Here is an 11,275-nt window from a genome sequence, read left to right on the forward strand (position 1 = left end):
TTCAATTTAACGTGCATAACAAATTTGCAGACTTGATTAAATTCGTAACATATTAAGAAAGGCCTGTAAAAAAAAATAAAAAAAGGCAGACCAAACCTGCAGGGACTGAGATTGCAAAGAGACCCTCCAACAAGGTAAATGGCAGAACGGTGATATTTAAGCAAGGAGTCGACATTCAGGTAAAAGATTGAGGCCGGCGCTCTTTTACGAGTCGACTTGGATGTTGCCTTCGTTCTGTAATCTGCACACTGGCAGCGCTGCTCCCAGCTAAATGTAATTTTTCTAAACTGCATTCCAGTGGCCTTCAGCCAAGACGTAAAAAAACCCCAAAAAATCATTCATCAGTTCAGAAAATTCTGAAAATATAACCAGTTAAAATATAAAAACAACACAGTACTAAAGGCTGAGAGAAAAAAAAACAAAAAAACATCACTTTCCTCGTACATGTGATGTCAGTGTTAATTAACAAATGGCAGCACAGTAAGATTCCTATAATTAAGCTCCTTAATATGATTAACATGTATCAATTAGGCGACTGACAATTTGCATAATGTACAATGTAACCACATTGTTCTATACTGTAATGGTATTAACACACCATTTACAACGCTGTCACTCACTGATGATTCTGTGATTACGATTCGGCATCAAATACAGTAAAAAGTCACTAAATCAAAACGCGTCTCTCCTCCTCGGAGCAGACTCCAGGTCTTCCTCGCTCGCTCTCTCAGTGGATGATTAAGCAGAGAGATTGGGGAAACAGCTGTGGCGGCGAGCTTGGCAGTTTTTTTTTTTGTTTTTTTTCTCTCCCCCCCCGAATGCTGCTGTATCAGCATCGAGGAGGAAGGATGAGACAAAAGCTGCACGTATCAGAGTCGTCGGGCGGGCGAGGGGAGGCACAGCCCCGTGACACGACGCTCGCTATCACAGCAGACATCTACATCGCCTCGTAATACAGACAAGCTAACATGCACTTTTACTACCTGCTGGTTTACACTCACAGTCAGCCAGCCCGCAAGTCCAAACACACACTCCTCAACATGGATGTTTGGTACACACACAGGGCCGAGGACATTATAGACATTATTATTATTATTATTATTACTAATACTATTATTGAGAATAAATATCATTTTTGGATTCTCTAATAGTGTGTTGTCTTTTCCTGGTTTTAAAGGCTGTGTTACAATAAAATGATGTAATTTTCTGAACTTAACCGATTGTTCTGTTAGTTGTCTTTACCCACTTTGTCATTATTTCCACATAATTAATAATTATTTATCAATAATCTCATTGAATAATATTTTCTCAGCAACAAAAGTCAACCCTATAATATCATCGCACTATTGATATCAAGGTATTGGGTAAAAATGATCATGATAGTCCTATAGTGACATTAGTTCAAGATTCTAAATTAATTATTTCCATAATTTATCAAAAATCTCATTGTATAATATTTCCTCAGCGCCAAACGTCAACCCCACAATATCGTCACAATATCGATATTGAAGTATAATATTGTGATATTTGATTTCATTTCTACATCACTAAGCGCTATAGTAACGTCAGTTTGAGATGCTAAATTAATTCAAAATAAATACTTCTTCACCAAAACAAGGGATTAATGAAAGTAATACTTAGTTGCTGCCCTTTTGAAGTTTTTATTTCCAATATTAGTTGAGTTGTTTATATTTTTAGATGAGTTTATAAATTGTTTGGTCTATAAATGTCAATTACAAATTCGAGAAGCCGACTGTTTTGTCTACAGCTGCAACAATTAGTCAGTTAATTGACGAGTCTTAGCGAATCATTTTATCATTTTTAAAGCAAAAACGAACCCAAAATCTGATGGTTTCGGGTTCTCAAATGTTAGAATTAGCTGCTTTTCTTAGGTCTTAAGATACAGTAAACTGAATATTATTGAATATATACATCTTTATCCATCAGGACCAAAATCTCACACAACAACAGCTCCTTCCCGGCTGCACTGGACCTCATCAACACGACCCGGGTCTCACCTCCACCCCACGAACACGGTCTGTGTGTGTCACACTAAGTCACATCTTGGTTTGTCACTGCACAGTCCACTTATGGCTAAACTTTTACTTTCCTGCACAAAACTGAACCGCTTTCTCATTCTGACACAGCTATATATGTTATAGTATTTTTAAGTATCTTGTAATGTTACTATTCTACATTCATGTTCTTGGCTCTTGCAGTGCTTTGCTTTTGCTATTATTTTATCTTCATATGTTCATTGTATGTTTAATGTATGCCGTGTAATCAATCTTATTCTGATTCTGACTCTTTTTGGAGATAAACAGATAAACAATATTTCTAAAACCAAACTAAATGTATAAATATCATAATTATATATTTTAATTTTTTTGACAATTAGTGTAATTTTTTAAGTTTTTTTTTTATCATATTCTTTTTTAACTTTTTCTTTTTTTTTTTTGCTAATTTACTGGTATTTTTTTTGTACTTTTTACTAATTTCTTACTAATTTTGGGGTCATTTCTTCATAAGCTGCTTATTGCCTACTACATGTTTTTCAAAGAAATCAAGCCCAAGGTTTATAACTGGCAGTTTATTCAATTACGAAAAAAATTTTGGTTGGAGTGCTAATTTTGTCTGACTAACAGCAAAACCACAAAATATTCAGTTTACATTGATATAAAACAAAGAAAATCTGAAAGTCGTCAGTGGAGAAGCTGGAACCAGATGATATTTGGCATGTTTGTTTCATAAATCATTTAAATTATTAATTTGTTTTAACCGAAATTGTTGGCTAGGGATCCCAAAACGTCATGTAAGGTGCTTTTTCACATTATTTTCTAACTTTTTCTCACATGATAAAAATATACCTTTACAGGACTTTATAGGCATTAATCAATTAATGCACTAATTATATTATTATAGCACCAGATTGCACTACTTCTGAAGTCCTGATCACCATGAAGGCTGCTGGGATATTTACACAGTGACACACAGGGCCGAGCCGCGTTCAGACTCTGTAATACAAATAGGCAGATGCCAAGCATCTGAATGGACTGACAAGTCAATGTAGTGTCGGCTTCCATGCACCTTCCATAATCAGACCTCTGGCTCATTTCATCCTGTCAAACACTCCTCGGCTGCCCTCCGTAAAACACCCTATTTTCACCCTTCAAGAAATAACATTACATCACTCGGCTAGTCATTTTTATAAATGGAGGATCCCCTAGGCTTGAAACCTTACACTACACAAACACGGGCCACAAGAAAGCCGGCCTTTTGTCGAGGTTGAGAGGAAAAAAATTAAACAGCGAGTCGGAGCAGCACATTTACCGAGCAGCTCAGTCAAGGAGTGGTTTTGTTTGACACTGCCAGAGATTTATGATGCTGGTGAAGTGTTTACAGAGGTCAAGGCGGCTCATTTTCCAAATCAGTTTGTCAAGCATTTGCTTATCTAAAGAGGGCTTTTCATCAATCATAAAAACTGATGGAGAAGAGAAAACAGTCCACCTTCAAAATATCAGCATTTATACATAAATAGATTACACACAGAAGGTGAAAACTTGGTGAAAAGTCAGGTTACACTAGTTGATGTCCCGGGCTAAAGTTTAGGTTTCATGGGCCAATAACAGTTAAGTCAAATTATTTGATATATTTTTGGAAAGTCTCTGTGAAGCTCTGCAGCTCTAAAACACACAAAACCTGCTGCTCTTGGACACTTACAGTACAATTATTAATATGCTTTATACATCAGCGTTCATACACATTTTTACAGATACATTTCCACAACTTTGAGTTCAACTTTAAAGACCATACATTCTCTGAAACAACCATCAATACTCCTTATCAATTCTTTTTCCAATTTTTTGACAATTTCTTTAACTATAATTTTTTTTAAGATTTTAAATGAAAAAAAATGACATTTTTCCTTCCTTTCCTTCTTCAAAAAAAAAATAAAGTTAGGAAGGCATGTATTCTTAAAAAATAAACTTTCTTCTTAAAAATTTTTGGCAATTTTAAAGAACAAAACTGTCTTTTTTCCTTTAAAATTTCTTGGAGATTTTTGAGATTTTTTGGAGGGAAGGCATGCTTTCTTTAAAAAGAAAAAAGTGGCCTTGTTTTCTAAAAAAAAAAAAAAAAAAAAAATTGGGGTAATTTTTTTAATCTTCAAAAGCATCAAAAATACCATTGATCACAGCAAGAAAATGTAAAAACAGAAATTATCATTAGATTTTCAATTATCAGATAGTCCTTGTTATTATACAGGTTTTTGAAACAAAATTCCATGACTTTTCCAAAACTTTCCAGGTATATTTTAGTTTTCCAAAACTTTTCCAAGCCTGGATATTGCTGTTTGCAAAGTCAATAACTTTTCCAGGTTCTTCATGACTGTACAAACGCTGTATTTTTTATGCTTCATCTCTTCTTAGGAATGTACTACACACACACACACACACACACACACACAATCATGCAGTGCCTGAAAAATATTATTCCTTTGAAGTAAAAAAGACAACCCAAATATGCCTGGAATGAAATCGGGAAAAGACGAAGCCGATGTCTGTCCAAAAAAAAAAAGGAAAAAAAGAAAAAGAGGCGCTGGTTTAAATAAAGTGTTCCTTCCTCGTCCTTTCCTCTCGGCTGTTGCTGCACCATTGTGCTTGTTTAGACTGCACAATATTTCTGCTGGCCGTCCCTCACTTCAGCCCAGTAAAAATACACAGAGCAGGTCAGGAGTTCAGGCCCTAGATCAACACTGGCATTGTGTCCTGCAGGTGCTGTCAGACGCTCCGGGGACAGCCGGGGACGGAAAATATACACAAGCAAACAGCAGCTCTGTGGACACACACCGTCTCCGCACTCACACAGTGCTCGGGACAAAGAAGTTACAGCGGCTCCACTGCAGCTTTGGGAGAAACTAGAGCGGACGGCCTGCATGTGCTCCGAAATATTTAAATGTGGGAGAGCTCGGCTGACAGTTGGTTTCGGTTTCTTTACTCATATACTGAGATAATGACAATGACAACGAATTTTAAAAAATAATGACAACAAAAACAAACAACATTAGTGACTGTCATTTTCAGCCGACCTGAGGACCAAATGACTTCTTTCACTGAAGCAGCGCCAACTTCAAAACTACAAATACCACAACGCCACCAACTTCCCAGCATTAGAAAAGTAAAATATCCTCCGACCATCGCAACTTTAATTTCATCTCTATCAATCAAGACAACAGAAACAACCTAAACTGAAGTAAAAATTTAAACATCAATAACAAATCAGTCTTTAAATTCAATTTAACCCTTTGAAACCTGAGCAAATTGGCTTGAAAAAAACATTGAAAGAGGAAATGATCAAAAAAAGACAGAAATTAGTAAGAAGTATCAGAAAATTACTTTAAAATGAATATTTAAAAAATAATAATAATAAACAGAAAAGACACAGATAAAGTGCTTATTTAAAAGTTACAATAATTCTGTGAACTAATGTCAAATATATGAAAATTACAAATAGTTTTTCCCTTGACATTTTCCCTAGTTTTTTAAAAAAGTATTTATTTAAATCTACTAATTTCTTGCAATTTATAGAACATTTCTTATCGAGGCGCATGAAAGCAGCACTAGAAAAGGTGGTTTCAGGTTTGTTTTCTCAGTAAAATCAGTGTCTTTACTAAAATACTGAAATAAACAAAAAACAAAGCTGCTTCACTGATTCTTCCTTTGGTCAAAGCCTCAACATAGAAAAAACGTCACATGACTTATTTTACTGATGCTGCAACTTCAAAACAAAACCATGATGTCATCAACTCCCCAACATTAGAAAAGTTTTAAAAAATCAGTGACTGTCACAACTGATTTAACCTCCAAGTGAAAATGACAAAACAATTTAAAAAATTAAACAGGTGACAAACTTTTTTTAACCCTTAATAAATATTTGAATTCAGTTTTAAAAGGAGACCTGAAGATGTTTCAGTTTTTTCCATAAGACATAATTTTCTTTACTGAAAACCGAAAATGAACAAAAACAGAGTAGCATCATTGATTCTTTTGCCTTCAGTCTTCACTCAACGCAGAAAGAAAATCCAACTTCAAAACACCACATATGATGATACTATTAATAAATCCACTGATCGCCACGAATATGATTTAATTTCTACAAAACAAGGAAACTTAAACCTCTTAAACCGAAGTGAACATTAGAATGTGATGGATATTAAATAGATCAAATTTTTCAGCAATTAATAAATGTGAAAAGGTGACCGAAGTGGTTTCAGGTTTGTTTCCTCGGAGACATTTCATCACAAAAATACTGAAATAAACAAAATCACAACTGTGTCGCTGTTTCTTTCAGCCGTCCGTCAAAACCTCAGTCCAGACAGAAACCCTCGAAGCCACATGACCTCTTTCACTAACACGATAACAACTTCAAAATTAAAAACCATCATCAACTTCACAGCACCACAAAAGTAAAACACCCACTGACATTCAAAACTATAATTTAATTTCTATAAATCCAGAAAACCTAAACAACCTAAACTGGAGTGAAAATAGGTCACAGACATTTTTTAATAAATGTTTAAATTATGTTTCAAAAGGAGACCAAACCACTAGAGGGAGCAACAAGCTGCGACTTTTTCTCAACATTTCAAGTAAGTCCAGTCATATTTAACTGGCATGTTTAACCCTTTGAAACCCGAGCAAATTGGCCAGATTTCTTTCAGAAACATGGGAATAAGAAAAAGAGCAACTTCAGAAGAAATGACCCAGAAATCAGGAAGAAATTAGTAAAGTTCAAGAAAATTACTTGAAAATTTGCACAAAAACAGCATAAAAAAGAAAGAAAAACACACAAAAAATGTGAAAGTTAAAAACAAAACAAACAAAAAAAGGAAATGGCCTGTGCTGCTTAAAAAGTGTAATAATACTATTAAAAATAAATATAATAATTATGAACATTTTAATAGAGCTCTTTGGTAAAAAAAAAAAAAAAACTTTTTTTTTTTTTACAAATATTTTTATAACTTTTCAAATTTCTTGCAATAAGTGGGACATTTTTTGCAAAGTTGCTGATTGCCTTTCAACGTTTTCAAAAATAAATCAAATGAGTGTGAAAGATAGCTGAATGCAGCACAGAAAAGTGATGTCTGTCCAGGTTTTAATGGGTTAAAGTAATACTGTCGAAATCTGGGCTGTTTCAGAAGTGAACTTCACAACAGAAGAGAAAAATATTATTCAAAGTATTAATTATTCATTTGTAAATGTTCTATATTTGTTGAGTGGATCTCATGAAGCAACAGTAAAACTGGTACGGTAACTTTTTCCCACATTGTGTGTGTAAAATGGCGTTTTTTTTGTTAGATTTGATGTGTTTTGTGTGTTTTAGCACTGCTGAGTGCTGAAACTGATAAAGTGGAAATAGTGTTTGATGCTCATAATCATTTTTATATCGTATCAACGCCACATTTGCCAACATAAAGTTATGGCAGATTTAGAGATAAAGTTTGAAGTTTAGTTTCAGTAAAATTGGAACAAAGCTAAGTGGATAAAATGATCGAGACAAGCAGCAGATCTCCTGTGTGGAGCTCCGTGAGCTGCACCTTGTATTTATAGGTTGCCAGCTGAAAGGGAGAAGAATGGGTGTGCAGGCAGGAAGAGGTCCAAGTTACTTTGTACTCTCAGCAGAGCCGAACTTTGGATGAACTCCGAGAAGCGCCAGGGAGTAAAACACTATGCATAACTGTGTCACTCCCCCCCCCTCCAAAAAAAAAAAAAAAAAAACCTACCAAGACAACAAAAAAGAGGAGCGAGCCAGCAGGCTTCAAAAGGCCCCCTGCTCTCTCCTGAGGCAGTGGCCGATTCAAGATAAACTGCCGGGCTTTTTGGGGAGGGGGAGGGGGGGGCTGCGAGGTGAACTTCAATGAAAAAAACCTCAATGAAAACATCCATGAAAGCACCAGGCGAGGATGGCATCACACAGGAGGAAAAACGGCATAAACAGCGCCGGTCGCCGTCGCCACAGAGGTCAAGTATGAGCAAGTGCAACTTTGGAGACAATGAAAACAATATCTCCTTCATCCTCCATCCACTCCATCTGATTTCATGCACTAATGAGTGTGAAACACACAGAAAGCGCTGCCTCTCGTGGCAAACCGGCATACTGTGGCAACTCAATATCTCACCAAGTTTCTGAAGAGTCCTACAGCACATCAGGAGAAATAAAAGATGCGCTATCAGTCTGAAGTGAGCTCTATCTGTGCCAATTTCAGAAATGTCACGGGGAGAATGATTTGGAAACATGACTTACGCCTCCTACGTTACGTTATTTCTCTCCTAGCAATTATTCTGCTGACATGCTCTCTCACAACTGCTTTAATAGAGAGACACAATACAGAATAGAAAGAGACGTATTCACCAGACTTGACAGTTAACTCACAAGGGGAGACATCAACGTGCTTGTGACAATTTTTTTTTTTTTTTTTTTGCTCAATACTCTCTATTATTCCACAATAGCATCAAAAAAAGCCCTTATTCATATTTTGACACGATAATTGATAAGGACTGCTCGAGGTAATTGTCCACGGTTCCTATTGTGAAATAGTTAGAACGCGCAGACTTTACAGCTACAGGAGGAAACACATGTCGTACATGTCAGTGAAATTTATATGCTGAATTGTGTTGTGACTGAATATCCAACATCAACTTCTCCTGTGTGAATCGGAGTATGAATAGCAAATTACTATTTGATGATAAAATAGCCCACACAGAGCTTTGGATTTTTTTTCATGTATGTTTGCTCCATTAGTGTAAAATACTGCGTGCATCCATTGAACCTGGTTAAAGAGACTTTTCTTGCAGACAATATTAGAGTGCAGAATCAACGTGAACGTACCTGTTTTTTCCTTGATTTCACACAAGACGTTGAAAAGCGCTGGCTTCATTCTGTGACAGTTCAGAGCGTGTTTCCTGCAACAGAAAAGTGGCTTCAGAGTCAAAACACAGAAATATTTATCATATATATTCTCATCCTCTACTTTACTGGACAACAAGGCACTCGACTAAGTGACGGGTGAGTTTTGAATCCCAACAGACGACATGATTTAATGTGTTAAGTGTTTCTAATGGCGTTGTCTATATGTTTGGTTAATAACTGATCGTCTGCTTTTTACTATGTTTGTCTCCTGTGTCCTTTGTCCTCACAAATTTCCATCCTGGTGGACAATATCTATTCTACTCTATTATATTCTACTGCAATTACCAAATAAATAATAACAGCTGCAGCTGTACATGTGCATCAGCCACATTTATAACTGCTTAAAAATATTTTTCCTCATTTTTAAAGCATATTTATTTTTATTTTGCTTTTTTAAACACAAAATAACAGTAGTGGAGTTTAAAAAAAGATATGTATAAAATGTATATATAAATTATATTTTCTTACCAACTTTATCAATAAAACAAAAATATTTGAAAGGTTTCACTTTTGTCAGCTTCACTGAATTAAAAGTGGAACACACAAGAGGGGTGACATCTTAATTATGCACCATAAATTATAAAGTTGCATGTGTTCAAAACGCTGTAAACAAGCCGTGAGCCACTTTAAACTGAAAAAAAATAAATAAATAAAAAATCATTTAAAAAATAATAAAATATAAAACCTATGACTGATTTTTTTCCATTTTGGTTTTGTGAATGTACCTCGACTGTCTCCATGTGTAAAGTGTTAAAAATACTCTCCGTGGGCGACACGTTGGCATGTCACAGCCATAAACACCACATTCATACACTTTTATTTTCCCTCTCTGACGCGAGTTATTTCAATCTGAAGCAAACTACTAATCCGCAGACATCGCTGTTTTTGCAAAAGGCTGTGCAAAACCTTTGCATATATTGTGACATTAGCACCGCACTATACTGTAAATTTAGATTTTTATATATATATATATATCTTGTATTTTTTCTTTTCCTTTTTGTTTAAAATCTACTTTGCCGCCGCCTCCTTGACAGCGGAAGAAAAGGGTCTGGATCGGAGCATTTCTTTACCTGGCTTGGGCTTCGTCCAGACTTTGATCCGTGATGGTCATAATTTGCTGTAAAATGTCTCCAATGTCCTGTTTCCTGCCGTCGCCGTCCGTTGCTCCGGTGCCTTCCTGCATATGCTGCGGCAGGCCGGGGTGCCCTGCCATGCCTACCCCCGTGTGAGAGTGCATCAACCTCGTCTGCTCGTCCATCTCTGCTGCTGCTGCTGCTGCTTCTCTCTATCTAATTCTGAGTGTCGCTCTCGCTGCTGAAATCCTGCAAAAATGCATAAAAGGAAGAAAAAAAGGAAGAGGAGGGTAAAAAAGAAAAATCCCGGTGGTGTTTTTAATATTTGCGCACCCGGTTGTTCCTCGCTTCTTGTTCGCTCTGTGGCGGGGGTACCGGAGGGGAAAGCGGAGATCCGAGCCCTCCTGCTCTCTGGCTGTGTCTCTCTCAGCTGGTCGGAGCTGAATGTGAAATCTGATCTGAACTGCTGTTGCCTTCACTGGAGTAGGGTGTGCGTAAAAAGAGATAGGCTGCTGATTTCTACTATAACATGAACACGTTTTCTTGCGCTGTGGCGCAGTGATCCAAAGCCTTCCTCCTCTTCCTCCTGCCAAATTACCACCTCCAAAAAATAAGTGGCTGTGAGAAATAAGAAGTGTGGATTTATTTCACTCACTCCATCCCCCCCTTTTTTTTTTTGCTTTTGTCATATACAGTGCAGGCTGGGCAGCATAGCAAAGAGCATGAGAGCCAGACTCCGCCTACGCGACATGATTGGGAATATAAGACCATTTAGCCCCACCTTGAGGTGCCTCTCATGAAACGTCGATCATTGGGGCTGTAAAGGTGGGATGCAGAGGAGAAGCTGGGAGATGTGGCTGCTGCCTTTCCCAAAGCGAGGGAGAGGGGGTACGGAGTGGCAACAGGGTGATGAATAGAGCCTGAACTCCAAATAAATAACAGCAGCTGACACAGAAGGTCTGCTTTAGTCGCCCCTTCTGACCTGAGCAGGCGCACCAACGGGCTCCGCAGGAGGATGTCTCATCTCCAAGCTGTGCCAAGATATAACTAATCAAAACTGCTGGCCGGCGCTTTCATCTGTTATAATTATTGCAAATATAATGTGATTGGAGATTTACAGCTGGAAAAATCCATCCGCTGATGAGACACCTCGTGTAAAGCACCTCTGTGGTGTCCATATTTCATTTTTAAATGTCACAAACAGAGTCAAACATGTCTGTTTTGCTGCAGGAGGC

The 11,275-nt window shown here is 37.0% G+C and overlaps 1 protein-coding gene across 1 annotated transcript in view; it reads right to left on the reverse strand.

Moving 5' to 3' along the window:
* The window catches only part of LOC121941021 (pre-B-cell leukemia transcription factor 1-like), a 141,422-nt gene extending 130,919 nt beyond the window's left edge, over nt 1-10,503 (reverse strand). Inside the window, 2 exon segments of the mRNA XM_042483717.1 lie at nt 8,887-8,960; nt 10,038-10,503. Of these exon segments, the coding sequence (XP_042339651.1) occupies nt 8,887-8,960; nt 10,038-10,225 (262 nt within the window). The 5' untranslated portion in view covers nt 10,226-10,503.
* Nucleotides 10,504-11,275: the final 772 nt, after the last annotated feature.

This window comes from Plectropomus leopardus, chromosome 3 (assembly GCF_008729295.1).
Source record: "Plectropomus leopardus isolate mb chromosome 3, YSFRI_Pleo_2.0, whole genome shotgun sequence".
NCBI lineage: Eukaryota > Metazoa > Chordata > Actinopteri > Perciformes > Serranidae > Plectropomus > Plectropomus leopardus.